The 20351-nt window shown below is 50.6% G+C and overlaps 2 protein-coding genes across 6 annotated transcripts in view; one reads left to right on the top strand and one right to left on the bottom strand.

The window, feature by feature from the left end:
* The first annotated feature begins 5372 nt into the window (after nucleotides 1–5372).
* G6pc3 (glucose-6-phosphatase catalytic subunit 3) lies at nucleotides 5373–9758 on the top strand. The gene is made up of 6 exons (XM_017799410.2): nucleotides 5373–5590; nucleotides 7593–7699; nucleotides 8098–8188; nucleotides 8387–8505; nucleotides 8701–8842; nucleotides 9071–9758. The coding sequence occupies exons 1-6, from the start codon at nucleotides 5373–5375 to the stop codon at nucleotides 9432–9434; spliced, it is 1041 nt and encodes a 346-aa protein (XP_017654899.1). The 3' UTR covers nucleotides 9435–9758.
* Nucleotides 9759–11494: 1736 nt separating this feature from the next.
* Nucleotides 11495–20351, bottom strand: part of Hdac5 (histone deacetylase 5) — a 38113-nt gene continuing 29256 nt past the window's right edge. For 4 of the 5 annotated variants that reach the window (XM_008838157.2, XM_008838156.2, XM_029565995.1 and 1 more), the window contains 16 exons: nucleotides 19002–19213; nucleotides 18485–18760; nucleotides 17657–17822; nucleotides 16905–17038; nucleotides 16473–16593; nucleotides 16027–16076; nucleotides 15758–15865; nucleotides 14821–14876; nucleotides 14607–14694; nucleotides 13528–13647; nucleotides 13176–13273; nucleotides 12915–13033; nucleotides 12322–12455; nucleotides 11991–12075; nucleotides 11699–11864; nucleotides 11495–11616 (listed from right to left, as the gene is read on the bottom strand). In XM_008838157.2, coding sequence (XP_008836379.1) covers nucleotides 11577–11616; nucleotides 11699–11864; nucleotides 11991–12075; nucleotides 12322–12455; nucleotides 12915–13033; nucleotides 13176–13273; nucleotides 13528–13647; nucleotides 14607–14694; nucleotides 14821–14876; nucleotides 15758–15865; nucleotides 16027–16076; nucleotides 16473–16593; nucleotides 16905–17038; nucleotides 17657–17822; nucleotides 18485–18760; nucleotides 19002–19213 — 1973 coding nt within the window. In that variant the 3' untranslated portion in view covers nucleotides 11495–11576. Of the gene's footprint in view, nucleotides 11617–11694; nucleotides 11865–11990; nucleotides 12076–12321; nucleotides 12456–12914; nucleotides 13034–13175; nucleotides 13274–13527; nucleotides 13648–14606; nucleotides 14695–14820; nucleotides 14877–15757; nucleotides 15866–16026; nucleotides 16077–16472; nucleotides 16594–16904; nucleotides 17039–17656; nucleotides 17823–18484; nucleotides 18761–19001; nucleotides 19214–20351 lie in introns of those variants that run through there. The other variant, XM_008838155.3, reaches the window with a different exon arrangement.

The following is a 20351-nucleotide window of genomic DNA, read 5'->3' on the forward strand; positions in this document are numbered from 1 at the left end:
GTTCAGTCATAGGACACTTGTCCATGCTGAAGTTCAAATCTCAGCAAAACAAAAAAATACAAAAAATAGCCAGGCGTGGTGCCGCACACCTTTAATCCCAGCACTTGAGAGGCAGAGGCAGGCAGATCTTTGTGAGTTCAAGGCCAGCCTGGTCTACATAGTGAGTTCCAGGACAGCTGGGGCTACAGGGAGACCTGTCTCAAAAAGGCAAGAAAAAAAAAAAGAAAAAGGAATGGGGAGGGACTGGAGAAACAACTCCCCAGCTAAGAGCACTTGCTGCTCTTGCAGAGGACCTGGGTTCAACATAGAACTCCAATTCCAGAGGATCTGACGCCCTCTTTTGAACTCCTCGGGCATTGCACACATGTGGTGCACTTTTATCTATGCAGGCAAAACATTCATACGCAGGAATTTTTTTTTAAATTAGAGGTGGGGCGAAGCTGGAGAGATGGCTCAGCAGTTAAGAACACTGGCTGTTCTTGCAGAAGTTCCAGGTTCGAATCCCAGAACCCACATGGTGCTAACAACCATCTGTAACTCCAGTTCCAGGGAAGCCGATATCCTCTTCTGTCCTCCTCGGGGCACTCTACTGCATGACATAGGTGCACTTACACACATGGGGGCATAACACTCATGTACATAAAAAAAAAATGGAGTGGGGAAAGGCAGGAACAAGGATCAGCAATAATGACAAAGGGGTATTTGGGAGGGTCCTGCCCCTCCAATAATGTCTATATGATACATACAATGACTGCTTTGCTACCTTTATGTAAGATACTGTGCAGATGCACTTTTAGAGGTCTCACCACCAACTGCCATCCCTAACCCACCCTCTACAATATAAAAGTATGGGAGCCTCATGCATGAGAAGCAAGTTGGCCTTTCTCTAGTTTAGAAGGAGGCAGAGGGCCAGCTTTGGCACTACTAATCCTGAACAAAGTTCTAAAGTGTTTCCTTGCCCTCTAAGAGACAAGAACTTCCTGGTTGGTGGTGGAGGCACTGGTACAATCATTATAATAGAAATAAAAATTCTTCTCCTTCGGGGCTGGAGAGATGGCTCAGCGGTTAAGAACACTGCTTATTCTTGCAGAAGACCTGATGTGAATCTCAGCACCCATATGGCAGCTAACTGTCCGTAACTCGAGTCCCAGGGGATCCAACAGCCTCTTCTGACCTCTGCCGGCATTGCACAGCATGGGTGCACTTACCTACATGCAGGCAATACACGCATACACATAAAAAATAAAAATTAAAAAAAATTCTCCTTCATACTTAATTTTTTCTGAGGAGTTTCATGACCTTCACCCTTGTACTGGCCCCCATAACAAATCATACGGAACTCTGCTTTTGGGGGAAAGAAGAGGTGTGCTGGGGGTTGAACTGTGGGCCTTGCACCACTGCCAAGCTATATCTCCAACACTGACTCCACTTTTTTTCCTCTTTTTTTTTTTTTTTTTGGGTCTTTTTGAGACAGGGTCTCCCTGTAGCCTCAAGATTCAGTTGGCCTGGAGCTCTCTATGTAAACCAGGCTGGCCTTGAACTCACAGAGATCCACCTGCCTCTGCCTCCTGAGTGCTGGGATTAAAGGCATGCACCTCTACACCTGGGTTTGACTTGTTTCTAGGGGTGGGGTGGTTAAAGATTATTTTGGCCAGGTGTGGTGGTGCAGGCCTTTAATCCCATCACTCACTATGTAGACCAGGCTGGCTTCAATAGCACAGAGATCCACCTGCCTCAGCCTCCCAAGTGCTAGAATTAAAGGTGTACACAGCCTTCCTGAGTTTGATTCCACTTTTTTAACAAAAAATATTTTAATATTTTTATTTTATTTATTTATTTTTTATTTTTTAAAAACTATTTTGGCTTTTTGGGTTTTTTTTTTTTTTTTGGTCTTTTTGAGATTTTAAGACAAGGTCTCTCCTATAGTCCCACTGCAGGGCTGGCCTTCCTTGATCTCAGCAATCTGCCTGCCTCAGTCTCCCAGTTGTTGGGATTAAAGGCATGCTCCACACCTGGCTTTATTTTGTTTTGAATTACCGTGGAGGTCAGAAGAGGGCTTGGGATTCCCCTGGAACCGGAATTAAGGATGGTTCGTAGCCGCCATGTGGGCGCTGGGAATCGAACCCAGGTCCTCTGCAAGAGGAGTCAGTCCTCTTAAGTGCTGAGCCATCTCTCCAGCCCCTATTTTATTTTATTTTATTTTGGTCTTTTTTTTTTTTAGGTCTTTTAAGACAGGGTTTCCCTATAGCCCCAGCTGTCCTGGAACTCACTATGTGAACCAGGTTGGCCTTGAACTCACAGAGATCTGCCTGCCTCTGCCTCCTGAGTGCTGGGATTAAAGGCCTGCACCACGCCTGGCCTTTATTTTGATCCTTTTGAGACAGGGTCTCTCTGTAGCCCCAGCTGGCCAGGAACTAGCTATGTAGACCAGGCTGACCTTGAACTCACTGAGATTCACCTGCTTCTGTGATTCACCTGCTTCTGTCTGCTTCTGAGTGCTGGGATTAAAAGCATGCACCACCAGCCCAGCTATTGTTTTTATGTTATGAGTATATTGCCTGTATGTTTCATATGGTTAGCTGCCATATGGCTGCTGGGAATCAAACCCAGATCCTCTGCAAGAGCTGCCAGTGCTCTCAACTGCTGAGCCATCTCTCCAGCCCCTGACTCCACTTTAAAAAAAAATATATTTTATTTATTATTTTTATTTCATGTGTATGAGTGTATTGCCTGTATGTATATGAGTCCACCCATGTCGTGCAATGCCGCGGAGGTCAGAAGAGGGCTTCAGATTCCCCTGGAACTGGAGTTAAGGATGGTTCGTAGCTGCGAAGTGGGTGCTGGGAATCAAACCCGGGTCCTCTGCAAGAGCAGTCAGTGCTGTTAACCGCTGAGCCATCTCTCCAGCCTCCTGACTCCACTTTTTATACAGCATTATAATTACAGTAGTCTCCACTTTTCCTCTAGGGCATGCCTGAAACTCTGAAAATTACTAATCCCTACACAGAATTTTTTTTCCAATCCCTCCATCCTGATGATAAAGTTTCTAAGTGAGGCCCAGTAAGAGCCTCACAACTACTAATTAAAAGAAGAATATATCATAGTAAGTTATATGAATGTAATTTCTCTATTTCAGAGTATCTTACAGAACTTTAACCGCTTGTAGCTTCTCTATGGTATATGTGATTCACTAACATCACTACTACTGGGTTTTGGGCTATCATTAAGTGAAATAAGAATTACTTGAACACAAATACTGCAATATCAAGGCAGTAGATCTGATAAGACATTTACTAACTGACTAATGGATAAGTAGTGGATATAAGTATGGCTATGCTAGCAAAAGGATTATCCACATCCCAGGCTGGATGCAGCAGGATAAACCGAGATTCCATGACACTATCAGCACTGCACACAACTTAAACCTTATGAATTAGTTCTGGACTTTTCCACTTAGTATTTTCACACCATAGTTGACTGCAGATAGCTGAAAGGAAAACCACAGATGGTCGAGAGCTTTCTAGAGAATGTAGAAAATCTGAAGGATCATCAGGAAAAGAAAGACAGTATTGCTGCTCTTTCGGAGGGCCTGGATTTGGTTCCCAACACTAGCATGGTGGCTAAGAACCAAACTCCAGTTCTAGGAGATACGACGCCCTCTTCTGGCCTCCACGGGCACTGCATGCATGGGTGCACTTACGTACATGCAGGCAATACACTACATATAAAATAAAAATAATCATTTTTTTCGTCTTTTTTTTTTTTTTGAGAGGGTCTCCCTGTAGCTGTCCTGGAACTCATTATGTAGACCAGACTGGCCTTGAACTCACAGAGATCCGCCTGCCTCCTCCTCCCGAGTGCTGGGATTAAAGGCACGTGCCACCACGCCCGGCTCAAAATAATTTTTAAAAAATTTTTAATTAGGGGCTGGAGAGATGGCTCAGTGGTTAAGAGCACTGACTGCTCTTGCAGAGGACCCGGGTTTGATGACCAGCACCCACATGGCGGCTACGAACCGTCCTTAACTCCAGTGCTAGGGGAATCCAAAGCCCTCTTCTGACCTCCGCGGCATTGCATGACACAGGTGCACTCACATACACGCAGACAATACACTCATACACATAAAATAAAAATTATAAATAAAATACTTTTAAAAAAATTTTTAATTAAAAAAAGTTGGCAGTGATAGTGCAAGCCTATAATCTCAGAGGTCCTAGGAGAGAGTTCCAGACTAGCCTGGACCAAACCTATCTCAAAAATAATTAATAAATAAATAAATAAATAAATAAATGGTATGAAATTTAGGTTTTCTTTCAAGAAAGTGAACTGAGATTTCCATCCAGCTTCCTCTGACCCCCAACCCCTTCTCAAATTTACACCCTCATTTTTATTCTCCTTTCAGAAAACGCTTCTAGAACAAAGTTGTTCGAGGCTGGAAATTGAAGAGCCGCTGGAACAAGGCTTCTCCCACGGACCTCTACCTCTAAGCGGACCTCCCCTAGAATAGTTGCAGAGTCTACTTTGTGTGTTACTCCAAATTATTTCAAAACTTGTAGCAGGTGTGTGCCCCTCCTCTTCCCATAGAAACGTTACTATCTCCTGGTTTATCTGCCCGGTGGGGTTCTGGATGGCAGGCAGAAGGATATTAAGAGGTGAGGGCAAGGAAAGGGTCTCACATATAACACCGACAACACGTAGGAATTCGGTTTCAGAAAGACATCTCAAAATCAAAAGGCTTACCAGCCTCCGAATCAATAACGAATGAATTAGGGTGGGAAAATCCTGAGATAGGATAGATTAGGGGTGTGTGCAAATTGAGGATTCCGCTTTGACTCTCTCTTGGAAGACTGTCCGTAGCTTGCTCTTCAAAGGATCTAGATTTGGGGGAGTGGGTAGCGATGTTGCAGAAAACAGGTCGGATCTGGAAGGTATCCTGGAGATTAAACATCCGCCTTCGTAGCAGCAGAGCAACAAACCTGGATGCACCACTGGCCGATTAGTCTGTCCCCTGACCCGGAACAGCAGCGAGTTTCTGCGCTACGCAGACAGTACACGTGCCGGCAACAGCGGCCACGTGGGGCCCTAAGGAAACGCCTTCGCAAAGGTTTGTCCCCTCCGCTGCCCAGTAGCGAGGAAGGCGAGGGAACAGTGCTGGAGGAAACTGTACCCGCCACAGGCCCGACGCGCGGGGGCCAGCGGAGGCGGGGCAGGGGCGGGGCCTGGCTTGGACCTCTGGGGAGGAGGGCGGGGCCCGGGGGGCTAAGGAGGGTGGGTTTTAGAGGGCCGTTAAGAAGGTAGTGAGTTTGTTGTTGCCAGGTCTCTTCCGCGTCCTCCCCGGGACAGACCCGGGTCCGACCGACCCCTGCGTCTCCATGGAGTCCACGCTGGGCGCGGGCATCGCGATAGCCGAGGCGCTGCAGAACCGGCTGCCCTGGCTAGAGAACGTGTGGCTCTGGGTCACCTTTCTGGGAGATCCCAAGAGCCTCTTTATGTTCTACTTTCCCGCGGCCTACTACACCTCTCGCCGCGTGGGCATCGCGGTATTCTGGATCAGCTTCGTTACTGAGTGGCTCAACCTTGTCTTCAAGTGGTGAGACAGCGAACCCCTCGGGCATCCTGGCCCCCTAGCTCCTTGGGGCCCTTGTCTCCCTCAGTAGGTCCCTCATAGGCAGCGCCGCCCGCATCTCGGAGCCCCTGGGTTTCTCCTTTGAGCATCTTTGCATCTTTGGCCTCACACTTCACCCACTTCTCAAACTGTTTCGATCAGAGAAATCATCTAAGGGGCTTGTTTCAATTGTAACTACATCCCTCTCCACCTGAGACCTAGGGACTTAGAACCTCGAGAGAAGTTAGAAATCTGCATTTTAACACGTATCAATGGAGATATAGGTGGCAGGAAGTCTTCTTTGCTCACCTTTTCATTCATTTGTTCCCTTGCTTGACGTAATTATCGTACTTTGTGTTAGGCAACTACTGCCTTGCAAATTAAGGTGTGGTTCTTGGTTCCTACCCAAAAGCACTGGCAGTACTTAAAGGCTTTCTAGAAATGCGGAATCCGAGGTCTCTGGCCAGATCTGCATTTTAACAAGGTCCCCTGGGTATTTGTGATCCCTGTGCCCTTTGAAGTTTGAAAAGTTCTAGAGAAATCTCGCCCTCCCTGTAAGGAACACTCTCTTTCTCACCCTGAGAAGTCAGGAATCCCATTCTGCTGGGCTTCCTGCAGCCCTTAGGGTTTATCATTTTGTGCCACCTGGTTTTTTGGTTTGTTTTTCTTCTGTCTTTTGGGTATAGAAGGGAGTCACTAGATAAGCAGCCTCACCTCAGTCCACTTCAGCCTCTGTTGCCAAGTTCTCACCCTGAGGGATAGAAGGGAGGTTCATAGGAGACACTGAATGAGCTGAAATGACTTAGTAGACTGAGTGCCCCTAAGGGTTTCGTCCCTACTGTAAACTCCAAGCAGTTGTCCAGTCATTTCCTTCTTACCTAACAGCCCCCTTGCTTTATGCTTTCTCCTCCCCACAGTGTCTATATAAGCCAAATGTCTAATACCTAAGTGATAGGCCTATTATTATTATTATTTTATTTATTTATTTATTTATTTTTTGGTCTTTTTGAGACAGGGTCTCCCTGTAGCCCCAGCTGTCCTGGAACTCACTATGTAGACCATGTAGGCTGGTCTTGAACTCACAGAGATCTGCCTGCCTCTGCCTCCCAAGTGCTGGGATTAAAGGCGTGCACCACCACGCCCACCTATTATTTTATTTTTTAAGAAATATTATTTTTATTTTATGTGTATGTGTGTATTGCCTGCATATAGGTAAGTTTACTGGCAGTTGTTAGCTGCCATGTGGGTGCTGGGATTTGAACCCAGGTCTTCTGCAAGAACAGTTAGTGTTAAGCTTAACCGCTGAGCCATCTCTCCAGCCCACTATTATTATTTTAATTGATACAGGGTCTCACCAGGTAGCCCAGACTGGCAGTCCTCTTGCCTCAGTCTCCTGAGTGCTGGGATGACAGGCATACCTGACCCCATATTTATTTTCTAACTTGGTGCTCAGCATTTGATGTGTGTGAGATTGAGTTTTTGGTGGGGAAAGACAGTTCTTTCTGAAATCTCCTTCAGCACTGTGCTTCCTGCCCACAGCCTCTTCTAGGTGGGACTCCCCAGAGCCCAGCCAGACACCTGCTAGGCCAGGTGTCTTCCTTAGTCTTTCTTAGGCTCCTCTGTACATTCCTTATTCCCAATTTCAGATGAGAAACTCGCCTAAATAATTTAAGTATTGGCAACTCAAACTGCACCTGGGCATATGATGGGGAGCAAGGACAGGGAAGGAGTTGAAAAGACCAGGTCCTAAGAAGAAAAGAGCTGTCCCTGCTGTGGGACCTCTCTGTTTATAACTGTCTCTGTCTCTCTGTCTCTCTTTCATACACACACATACACACACACATCTCTCACCACAGTATCTGGCCTCTGTCAAGGTAATGGCTAGTCCCCTTCTGAGTGCACCCTCAGCCCTCCAGAGTTCTTCTGTCCCCTCCAAACCTCCAGCAGTGTGTGCATGCAATATGGTCCTATATCTTGTCTCTTTCAGGTTTCTGTTTGGAGACAGGCCCTTTTGGTGGGTTCATGAATCTGGGTACTACGGCCAGTCTCCAGCCCAGGTTCACCAGTACCCCTCTTCTTGTGAAACAGGTCCAGGTGAGAAAAGCTCCAACTTCCTCCCATTCCCAGTGTGGTTAGGATTCAAGTGAACATTTCAGACCACTCTTCAGCTAGGGTGGCCTAAACAGTCCCAGCCTCTCAGTTTACTGGTCCAGAAAACTCTTTTTATTCAGGTGAGGCAGCTGTGTAGAGGGGTCCTCAGGAGCACCTGGGTTTTTTTTTTTTGGTTTTTTTTTTTTTTGTTTTGGTCTTTTTGAGACAGGGTCTCCTTGTAGCCCCAGCTGTCCTAGAACTCACTATGTAGACCAGGCTGGCCTCGAACTCACAAAGATCCACCTGCCTCTGCCTCCCAAGTGCTGGGATTAAAGACCTGTGCCACCATGCCCGGCCCCACCTCCATTTTTTTCACCATGAACTTTTGGATCTCCTGGCAGGTAGCCCTTCTGGCCATTGCATGATCACAGGAGCAGCTCTCTGGCCCATAATGACGGCCCTCTCATCTCAGTTGGCCACTCGAGCCCACAGGTATGCCCTTGGTATTGCCCACCAAATAGGAGCAGGAGTGATGGCATTCTGGACCCAAAAGACTACACAGCATGATAGACTGGGTGCTGGAGTTCTGGGAGCCCTGGGGTGTTGATTCAAACTCTGAAGTGTTTGGGTGCTGAAGAAAGCCAAGCCGTGTTGGACATCCCTTGAGCCATTTGTCTCTCTTCTTTCTAGCCGCTGGGTAAGGGTGATTCCTAGCCTGACTTATTGCACCTTCCTATTGGCAGTCGGCCTATCTCGGGTCTTCCTCTTAGCACATTTCCCTCACCAGGTGTTGGGCGGCCTAATAACTGGTGAGCAATTGGGACAACAGGGTGGGCCAAGAGGGTGCCTTTGGCAGTGGGAGGACCAGTCTAGGAACTTCCCAGCCTTCCCAGCTTCTATAGAGCCATTCTCAAGGCCTCCCCTCTTGTCTGTTTTCCTGCACTGAAGGTGAGGGGGTTGGTCATTTTCCCAAACTTAAATCTGCTTTTTCCCCACTCCTTTAGGTGCTATCCTGGGCTGGCTGATGGCCCCCCGGGTGCCCATGGAGCAGGAACTCAGCTTCTATGGGTTGACTGCCCTGGCCCTCATGCTGGGTGCCAGCCTCATCTATTGGACCCTCCTTTCACTGGGCTTGGATCTTTCCTGGTAAGTCCCACTTTGGAGTATGGGCAGCTGGGGTCCTGTCTCACCTGCACCTAGCTAGAGGATATGTAGTTCACTGTGGTTAGAAAAGGACACATTAATGTAACTATACCTAGGCAGAGGTGCTCCTGGGGCACAGCACATAGGAGCAGGCCACCAAAAGCATATGGCTAAGAGCCAGTGGCTTGCTAATTTCCAATCTGTCCTGGCAAGAATTCCTCTTCCCCACAGGTCCATCAGCTTGGCTTCCAAGTGGTGTGAGCGGCCTGAGTGGGTGCACTTGGACAGTCGGCCCTTTGCCTCACTGAGCCGTGACTCAGGAGCTGCCCTGGGTCTGGGCATTGCCCTGCATTCCCCCTGCTATGCCCAGATACGGCGAGCATCCCTGGGAAATGGTCAGAAGATAGCATGCTTTGTGCTGGCTATGGGGCTGCTGGTCTTCCTGGACTGGCTGGGCCACCCCCCTCAGATCAGCCTCTTCTACATCTTCAACTTCCTCAAATACACCCTCTGGCCATGCCTGGTCCTGGCCCTTGTGCCCTGGGTGGTGCACACATTCAGTGCCCAGGAAGCACCGCCCATCCGCTCTTCCTGATGTCTTATGCCTCCTTCTGCCATTCTCCCTCCTGAAGGGCAACACTCCGTGACCACCACACTCGAGGACGCAGCCCCATCTCTTCCTGGGCTCCAAGCAGGCCCTAATCACCCTGAATTTCATTTCTGTCCCACACTCTGCCATTTTAGGGTTTTATCCCCCTTTAAAGAAGGCCCTTTTGTCTCCCAGGGATGCCAAGCCTCATGCCTTTTTTCCCAGGTTCCCACAGTGAAAGCAACTGCAGGACTGAGGGTAGGGAGGTAGGTTTCTGCACACTGTGAGGAGTGGCTCAGGAGGGCTCCAATAAAGCCCTTGAAACGTCTGGATTCCTTTCTTGCCTATGTGTACATCTTCACCAGCTCCCCCCATTCCTTTTATTTAGAGACAGAGGTAAAGGGGGACTGAAAACTCAGCTAAGACTTCATCCCACCCTCCAGTCACTACCAAGGCCATAACAGAGATCTCCTGAAATGTAGTAGCTAAATTTAGTGGAACTCTAGCTTTCCCTATAGTCCAGAAAGCTCCCACAAAGGCTTCCAGATTCTCAGCTTGGCTTCTAGTCCAGGGCTTGAAAAAAGGCAGTTTTTTTTTTTTTTTTTTTACTAGGAAAGGAGAGGAGAACCTCTATTCCATTTGGGAACCCAGAGAATAGACATTAGCCTCAGAAGGCACTGCCACAAACAAGTTTATTTACACAAGGACACACAGTGTAACGGGTTACAAAATACTTAACCGAAATCCATATCCAGGGAGACAAAGCAGGAGTGGGTTTACATGAGAACTAGACCAGCCACAGGGAGAGGGAGGGTGAGAGACCCGGAGCCTGGGGCTCAGTGCAGGAAGGCCTGATTCACTGCTCCTAATCCCCGTCCCCATCCCCAGGAGGCTCTAGAACACAACACGCAAGCACACAATGAACCAATGGTGGTGGGACTCCTGCCCCTCCCCTGGCTCCCTCAACCCTGCTCAGGCCCCCATCAGGATAATAAATATGTAAACAGATGGGTGGGGCCCTGGGGATGGAAGGAGAGAAAGTATATGTGGTATGGGGAGGAAGAGTTGGCCCCCTAGGAGCCACTTCCCATCTTTGGTTTCCTACAAGCTAGACTTCCGAAAGCCTGAGGGCCCCAGCCCCTGGACCATGGGGCTACTAGAAAAGAAAGGAACATCCCCTAACCTTCTCCTGGTCTTTGCTCTCTTAGGCTAGTGGCCAGCAAAGGGAACTCAGGAGGAAGGGAAATTCCTGCTGAGAGCTGATTCTTAGACTCCTCTGTCCATTCTAGAACTATCTCTCAACATCCCCAGGCTTCAAAGCAGTAGGCACCAGAAGGGAAGTTAGTCTTGATCCTTCTGCTTGCAGCATTTGATGGCTGGGGAAAATCTGGTTCAGAACAGCAAAGGGGCTCTCACCAGTTTAGAGCTCCAGCAGGGTCCATTTTCCCTCCCCAGGCTGGACCAGCACAAGGCAGAGAGGTCAACAGAGTTAAGGTGGAGAACCTGCCTGCTTCTGTAGCTCTTCCTGGCCCCTCAGAACTCAGGATGCGAGCTGCGTATCCCCTTGTACCCTCTGGGCTCCCGGAAGTATGACAAGACATCTGGCCATAGGTCTAAAGCCCACATCCTGGGTACAAGTGCAGTGCTGAGGCCAGAGAGGAGAAGAATGGTGAGGACAGGGAAAGTACGGGGTGGGGGCCTACCTCCCCTCCACTTGGCCTTTTAGACAGTAGTGGATTCACCTGAGGATGGAGAGGGGTGGGGGTGAAATTAAGGCATTCCCCACAAGTCAGCTAAAGCCAAGGTACCAACTTACTGTTCTCGCCTCACTCAAGTGCCCCAGAACTGGAGGATGCTATCTGGAGCACTGTCCAAGGTGGAAAATGACAGAATTCAGGGAAGTGGGTGTGAGATACAACATGGGAGAGGGACTGGACACTGCACCCCATCCCCTACAGAAGGAACTGATTTCTACAGCTGAGACACAAGCCATATGGCAGGGGGGCCTGAGACAGCTTAGAGGAGCAGGAGGTGCTAAGGCTGAGAGACCCACACGGCACACGTTGTTGAATGTGTGACTTTTTGTTTTTAATAGAAAAAATAAACAAAATCACAATGATGAAGCCCAGAGGGACGGGGGCCAGGGTGTTACAGGGCAGGCTCCTGCTCCATGGGCTCTTCTGCCGGCCTGTGGGGACAAGCAAAGGGAGGGCACTGAGTGGACAGCACCACCTTAGGCCAGGGCAGGGAGTGGAAGGTAAGTAGTTTACCTGGGGCTGTGCTCTTGAGCTGCAACAGCCTGGGCCTGCTCAGCCCCCACTGACAACAAGGCCATGGCGCTCACAGTCTCGGCCTCCTCCGTCTCACCTGCTTGGGCTTCCCGTAGAGAGCAGCCCAACCCAGTGGCAAACCTCTGCACACAGCTCCAGTGTTTGCCTGTGCAAGACAGATGTGCAAGGCAAATCCCTCCATATATACCCCCAGCTCTGGTGCCCTTGCCCCCACAAGCCCTGCCCCCTGAGGCAGACTGAGGTCTGAGTCTCTCCGCCCTTCCCCACGCACTCTGGATTTCGATGACTTTCTCTAGTGTGGCCACTGCATTGACACTGGGCTTTTGTTGCAAGACTGCTTCATCCAAGGGCTGCAGCTGGTAGAGAAAGAAGAGCAGGCTTAGGGTGGGACGAGGGGAAGGCCTCGCTCTCTAGCTGTCCCCATTCAGCCAGACCTTCTTGTGATATGCAAGCACCAGCTTTTGGGAGGAAGCCCTATTCAGAAAGCCCTCCCTGGCCAACTAGTCTCAGGACCTAAGCAAACTTTCTCAAGGAGTCCTTAGGGCTACCTGGCCCAAGGAAGTGGACATCTCTGTTGTCCCACCTCCTTGCCCCCCACTCACCTCCACACTGAGCAGAGCCGAGACACAGGCCTCAGAGGCATCACAGATGGCGGTCAAGTCATGGCCTCCTTCCAGGGCCAGCACCACCCGGCCTCCTGCCAGTGTCATGAGCTGCCTGGTCAAGTGGCCAAAACCTTTGCACATGAATGAAAAGAGGGTGATGAATGATAAATTGTATCAATTCAAGAGACGGTAAGAAAGAAAAAGAAACAACAAGAAGTGGGACAAACAGCACCAAATATGATGGCAGTCTTAAGTCCAAAATATCCATAATAAAGTAAAATGTCAGTGAATTGAATATAAGACAGGCTAAGAAACATAATCACAATGTGGTAGAGGGAGCATCTCTGGAAGGTCAAGGACCAATGAACTCCATCCACATAGCTCCAGTGGAAACTACATCATTTGCTACCCCACTTTCATCCGCTCGCCCCCAAGGCCAGGGTTGGCAGAGGAAGAGTGGGTGGAACTAGCAGGATGATTCCAAGTCTTACACCTGGCCCCTACTCTCCCTTCCCCTGCAATATCAGTCTATTCCCTGTCCCACATGCCTCACTGTTCCACACCCTCCATCAGACCCCCCGGAGGCTCACATCTGGCGGTGACAGAATAGCCACCCAATGGAGACAGATGTCCTTCAACAGCATCAAACCCAGCGGAGACTAGGACCACGTCGGGTGAGAACTCATGGGCAATGGGCATCACCACTGTCCTGCAAAAGGATGGTCCAAGCTGATGCCAGCACAGGGCCAGGCTGAGCCTTGCCACACTTGGCTTTCTACTGAGGCCACACCACTCCAACTGAGTACCTGCTGCCCCTCCCCACCCCTCCTCTGGCTCTTCTCAATCCCCACCTGAAAGCTGTCAGGTACTCCACGTCTCCAATGGGGGGATCCACACCTCCTGTCCACGCCACATTTACATTGTACCCCACACCTGGCCCTCCACCAACCTGGCATGAGATGAGGGAGGGGTTACTCTCATTGCCTGGGGATCCCAAATATTGCCCCATCCTCACCCCTGCCTCCAAGGTTTCACTCCACTGACCTCTGCTTTGCAAGACTGGGAAACAGACCTATGTGGTCCTCCCACTAGGAGCCCTCAGATGCCCCAGGGACCAGCACCACGTATGGGATTCGTGGCTTCCTGCTGGGCCCTAGTCTGCTACCTCCCGGAAGGGCCCACATGGAGGCCCAGGAGCTGTACCTCTTCAGGAGCCCCAGAGCCTGGAAAGAAGTTCCCGTTGTCATAACGATGTAGGGAGATGTAGAGCACAGAGGGGTCATTGTAGAATGCTTGCTGGGTGCCATTGCCATGGTGAATGTCCTGACGGGGAGAGGTAGTAGAATGCTCTAATCCAAAAGCCAACAATGCCACCTGTCCCCACCCACCCTACCATGAGCTCTGAAGATGGGCCCACCAGTGGTTCCAAGGCTGTGGCACTGAGTCCAGACTCTACACAGCCACAGGATGAATGTGGCTTATTTCCCTGCAGAACCCATTCCACTGAGATGCAAGGGAAACTCAGGCTGATAAGAAATTTAAACAGGCAAATAAACTCTAGAGGATGATTCAACATTCACATAAATTTATTTTAGATTTTTGAGGGTCTCACTATGTAATCCAGGTTAGCCTTGAACTCTCAATCTTCCTGCCTCAGCCTCCTGAGTGCTGGGATTATAGTCATGCCGGTGATGCCTGGCTATAGACTGGGTTTCAAAGATTCCTCCCTTGCTGACAGATTGCCCCAGTAACTCCTTGAGTGCAGTGAGTACTGTGTACCCTCTTCCCCACCATTAGGACAGGGGTGCTGAGGAACACCCACAGCAGCAGGAGCAGAGCTGTGGTCCTGGCTAAGTATGTGTCTTCACTGGGAGGAATGGATGTCTACTCACTGCTAGAGGTAGCTGTGAGCAGCACAGTGTGTCAGGTTCCTGGCACACCACAGCCCCTAATGGTGAGGGCAGGGAGGAAAATGGCTTTGGCAATAGTGATGGCACCCCTGTCCCTACTGTTCAAAGTAGGAAATCATTTGGATGCTGGAGGCTGCTAGCGAGAAGACAGGGTAAACAGGCTAAAAGCACACTGGGGTCTCCCAGGGAGGAGCCTGGCTGGAATGAATGGACCCAACTGATGATGCAGCAGGAGGGACATAAGGTTATCTGCTATCAGTATGTGAGACCGAGTGAGCCCTGGTGCCGGCTGCCTGGAGGGGGCATTTCCTGAAGGCCCTCCCTGGCCCAGTTCTTCCTGCCCCTGCCCTGGCTCCCCAGCCCAGTGCCTACCCAGTCCACGATGAGGACCTTGCCCACGTTCAACTTCTGCTGCAGGAGTTTAGCTGTGATGGCTACGGAGTTGAAGAAGCAGAATCCCCTGAGAGGGGTGGGGGGCAGAAGAGGGAGGGGAGATCAGCTTCAGAGTGATATGAGGTTTGCTTCAAGCAAAAGATGGGAAGGGCTGCTGGCAGAGGGCCTAGGGCAGGGACAGAGCTGTACTCACATGGCTGTGGACTCCTCAGCATGATGTCCTGGGGGCCGGATGATAGCAAATCCATTCTGAAAAACAATCAGAACAGATGAGTGTCAGGAGAGCCAGGTAGCCAGAGACCAGGATGGACACAGGAAAGAAGCACAAAAGCCAGGAAAGGATGAGAACACAGAAACACACACATACGTATGCATTAAACACAGTTATGAATGCCAACTGCAGGTCCCCTAGACAGGTAGATACTGTCTCTGCCTTGCAGATACCCACAAGAGCACTGAGCATTACTGCCTACTTGTTGGTCCCTCATGTCCCCCAATTCATGGCTGTCCCTGGAGCTTTTCCCCACCCTGGCACTCAAGAGTTAAAAGTTGCAAAGGAGGTACTGGAGAGATGGCTCAGCAGTTAACAGCATTGGCTGCTCATGCAGAGGATCAGGGTTCAGTTCCTAGCACCCAAATGGCAGCTCACAACCATGTGTAACTCCAGTTCCAGGAGATCTGACATCCTCTTCTGGCCTCCAAGGGTACCACTCATTCATGAAGTACACATACATACAGAAAAAACACTCATACAAATAAAAAAAAAGTTCTTTAGGGGCTGGAGAGATGGCTCAGCGGTTAAGAACACTGTTCTTGCAGAAGACCCAGGTTCGAATCCCAGCACCCACATGGCAGCTAACAACTGTCCATAACTCCAGTTCCAGGGGATCCGACAGCCTCTTCTGATCTCCGCAGGCATTGCACGGCACGAGTGCACTTACCTACAGGAAGGCATAAACACTCATGCACATAAAATAAAAATAATAAAATTTTTTTTTAAAAAGTTCTTTAAAAAAAAACAAGTTGCAAAGGATAGTGCCTTACGGAAGGGAAGGCCAGTGCTGCCTCACCTCTGCTCCTGCAGACACAGGACTCAACCAAGGAGCATGGAACCACAAGCACACCCTTACCTTGAGCTCTCCTGCAGCAACCTTGAAGGCCAGCTCCACTAGGCAGCCCACTGCCATGCGCACTGCACTGGAGGAGTGCATCTCATTCCACACGGTGTCACTGTCCACCTGTAAGGGCAGAAGAAAAAGCTTTCAATATGCCCCTCTACAGGGGGTGGGGCGGAGTGGAGGTGGGCACCAGAGCACAGGCCAACAGCCCATGATGGGCAGGGAGAGGCCCAAGATCGGTGAGCCACCCACCCACGACCATTCACACATGTCCAACTCACCCCAATGCCCCCACAAGGCAGCATGGCATACATCTTCTGGCTGATGGGGCCTGCAGAAGAGGGACAGAGCTACTCTTGAAAGGTGCCTCAACTGCCAGGGCTGCAAGGTTGCTATGCAGTCCATGCCAGCTGGGAGTCTCTGTCCCCTGTCTGGGGTGGGGGGGTGGGGGGGATAGCTTACTTCTAGAGGAAAATGGCAGGGTATGACAGCATAGGGAGAAAGATAAAGCACCTACCACCATCAAATCCACCTTCCTGCAAGGTGCCCTGCAGCATGTTCAGGTTGCATTTATGCTAACAGTACCTTCTGGTGCTATGAGAAGTAGCAATTATGCCACCTCTGCCAAGAAAACCCACCAAGACCACTGCCTACCCAAGGCTATCTTCATGACAGCCCCATCCCACTGAGACTAAGGGCATGCCTGGGGCCATTCTCTACAGCTCACCAAGCAGCTTCTTGCTGTCCAGCTTCTGCCGGTTGAGGGGGCTGGTCCCATAGAGCAGGGTATGGTACTCGGAGTGCACTGTCTGGATCTCATCCAGTGTGGCTTTGCGACCCCGGATCCGCTGCCAGAGGAGGGCAGGAGAGGCCAGGGAGAGCAGTGACAATGAAGGCTCAGCTCCCCTAAGCACCACAGCCCAGCACCCACAGAGCTAGCCTCCAGAAGAGCCAAAAGATTTGAAGTAACTATGTCCTGGGCCTGGAGGACTCTACTCCAGGACTCATCAGCTTGGGATCACGAAGGAAACAGACCATAAGGGACAGAACTGGGGAAGCCTGGGGACTGTTTAGAGGGTGTGGAATAGGCTTCACCAGGAAGGGAGGTGAAGACACTGCTCCAATGGACATCTTGGCTGGAGGCAGGGGGTTCCCTCACCTCACACTTGCTGAGCAGGCCTGTTTCCTGCAACCGGGACCAGATGCTCTGGATGCGGCCGGCGTGCTCTGGGTGCACATGTGTGTTCCCGCACATGCACTGGTGCTTCAGCATGAACGTGTCATAGACCACACCTGGGCCACAGACCCCCATGTCAGCCAGGCCTGTTCTAGGTCCTACCCATACCCTGCCTTAACACTTATCTGTGGTCATCCTAGCCATGTACCCATACCCACCATCTCATCATCTAAAATTCTTTGCTCTTCAAGCCCAGTCTGGCTGCCACTGGTCTGATCCTTGTCCCTCTGTCTCCCCTAGACTGACCCCAATGGCACATCATCCTTCTCCCATCCTGTCAGCCCATGTATCATTCTCCACTGGTGAGATGGGATCATCTTCAAGTCTGTGCCCCCTCAGAACCCAGTATGTGGCAGTCTCATGGGGAAAAGCCTTCTGGATTCTACTCAGGCCTCACTGTTAACCTGACAGGGAGGAGGAGTGGAAGCTAGAGGATAAAAATTAAAGACAGTGAGTGCTCTCCACCCAAGGCTCTGGGGCTTGTAGGGTGATGGCGCAAAATCAGGTGGCCTCCTAGCTTGGACAGAAGGCTGCTTCTGCTCCCATGAATAACTATGGGGCAAGGGAGAGATGATAGCCTTCCTTCCCTGCAGTGTGTCTGCAGGACCATGGAATGTACCCCCAGACTCCTGGTACATGGTGGAAGGATGTTACCAGCAGTGGGTGGAGCTTACCTGTGGTGAAGAGGTGCTTGGTGGGCTGGTCAGGGGGGCTCTTCATGCTCCCAGGAGCAGCAGGTGAGGACTGGGTGCGGCCCAGAGCCTGGTGAGGCACAGTGGCCAGGCTGAGAGGTGCCTGGTACACCTGCAGGGGCTGCAGCTGCTGGGCATCTGTGAACAGCTGGGAAGGAATGGGAAGGGACCTAGGTGAGACTTGGCCTGGAAAGAGTACAGGGCCCTTCAGGCCTCCAGAGGGCCCCCAAGTCTCCTCCTTCCCCAATCTCTTCCCACTTGTTCCCTCCAGGGAGAGAAGACACACCAGCTTTGCCATCTCCTGCGAGATGGAGAAAGATGGGGGATGTGATGAGTCACTCCAAAGAGTAGCATTGAGGTAAGAAGCTGAGAGGGGCGGGGGCGGGATGGGGGCGGGATGAGTCAGGCCCAGAGGGCTTGGGGCTCTGTCCGCAATGAATGGAGCACTAGGCACTAGGCGCAAGGCAGACTGTAGTAACAGTGGGGGCGTGTGTACAAATGCGCGCATGCACGCAGGGACCAACGCACAACCAGCCAACGCAGACACAAACGCAGACACACACAGGCCACGTGCGTGGACACTCACACAGTAAGAGGCAGGCACAATCACAAAGGGGCTGGCAGATAAGCACCGCTCAGGGACCACACAGCAGTGCCCCCTTCCACTTCTTCCTGGCCTTCCCCCTCCCCATCTTGTTCTTCAGACAGCTGTTCCTTACAATCTGGCAACTGTATCACTAGGGAAGGGCTAGGTGGAAAGAAGGGGACAGGGAAGGGCAGAGGGTGGGGACCAGGTGTGTATGCAGTTACCTTTTTGTAGCCAGCACTGGACTCCAAGTCTGGCCCCTCATCAGGGCCACTCTCGCCCTCCTCATCCTTGACCTGGATACAGTCCTCTTCTTCCTCTTCTTCGTCCTCCTCTTCCTCCAGGTCTTCCTGGGTGCTCTCGCTCTCAGTGGAGCCTTCCCTGGGCATAGTCAGGGCCCCCTCCCCCAGCAAGGCTTCCTGCTGCTCTGTCAGTTCCTCCTCGGTCTCCTCCGGGTGGGTGGTGGGTTGCCTTGACAGCTCTCCAGTCTTTGTGAGGATCTGGGAGAAGGGGGCACGTCATCAGGGAGGGGGCGCAGCTGTGCAGCCTTTAGCCTAACCAGGTCTACTGTTACCCTTCTCTCCTCCTCGACAGGCACCTGTCCACACACAGCTTCTATGTGAATTAGAGAGTGAGAAGGTGGCACCTCTGAGTGCACAGGCTCCCCCCAGCCCTGGTCTGTCTTGCCAGCCCCGGTTTCTCCAGGGCACAGCCCCAGGCTGTTTGCCTCTCTGCATGTACCTTGCCCAGCTGCAGCTGTTGCTGCTTCTGCTTCTCTAGGAACTGCTGGTGCTGCTGTTGCATAACCAGCTGCTGCAAGGCCTGGGGACTCTGTGGTAGCGGAGAGGACTGAGTGCGGCTCAGGGGCCGGTGCCTCGGAAGCTTGCTCACTGCCCTCATGCTGGTAGCCACGCGTTCACCCGTCACCAGGGGGGACTGCCCATGGAGCGGCACTATGGAGGCAGAGAAGGGAAGTAAGCACTGTTTGCAGGGCACCAGGACCAACCTCACTGCCCCCAATTCCCCTTCCTGCAACACTACCACTTACATACTCAGGAAAGACTTTGGAGGGGCCCCAGGCATCCTGTCCTCAAGTCTCAGCCCAATTCTCCCTCCTTGTTGCACATGAACAGTGAGCTCAGAGACACTAGCACCCCCCCAAGCCTTCTTAGAATTGGCATTCTCTCCCTTTGGTTTGCCTGACTGAGTGCACAAGTAGTCCTGGGTCCACTGTGTGCAGAACAGTGATTAGTTCTTTCCAATTCAAACAACTTCCTGCCAGTGGACCAGGCTGAGAAGCCCTGGGTCAAGGTCACACTTCTTTCCAGCAGAACTCCTTAGCATGTCAACAGGTTCTAAGGGCTAGCAGTCTAAAGCTATGCTATTCATGGTCACTGGTATGTGACTACTGAGCCCTTGAAACATGCATGGCCTGTCTAAACGGACATGTGCTACCAATATGAAATACCCAGGGATTCCAAAGGCTCAACATGAAACAAAAAGTGGAATTCCTCCTCTTAACTCTATATTACATGTTGAAATGATAATATTCTAGGCATAAGTAAAATATACATTATCAGATTAATTTCACCTTCTTTTTCTTTTAATTATCTTGAGGAGCTAGAGATGGCTCAGCAGTTAAAAGCACTGACTACTCTTGCAGAGGACCTGAGTTCAATTCCCAGCACCCACATGGTAGCTAACAACCATCTGTAACTCCAGTTTCAGGGGATCTGACACCCTCTTCTGACCCCGAGGACATTTTGTGACTCAAATGCACCTACCTACATGTAGGTAATATACTCTTACACATAAAATAAAAATAATAAAAAATTTTTTTAAATTATCTTGAGCTCGGGACTGGAGAGATAGCTCAGCAGTTAAGAGCACTCACTGCTCTTGCAGAGGACCCGGGTTCAATTCCCAGCACCCTCATGGCAGCTACAAGCCATCCTTAACTCCAGTTCCAGGAGAATCCGAAGCCCTCTTCTGACCTCCACGGCATTTCACGACATGGGTGCACTCACATACGTGCAGGCAATACATTCATACACATAAAATAAAAAGAATAAATAAAATATATATTTTTTA

The sequence above is a fragment of the Nannospalax galili genome, unplaced genomic scaffold, assembly GCF_000622305.1.
Source record: "Nannospalax galili isolate Female #2095 unplaced genomic scaffold, S.galili_v1.0 scaffold95, whole genome shotgun sequence".
Classification (NCBI taxonomy): domain Eukaryota; kingdom Metazoa; phylum Chordata; class Mammalia; order Rodentia; family Spalacidae; genus Nannospalax; species Nannospalax galili.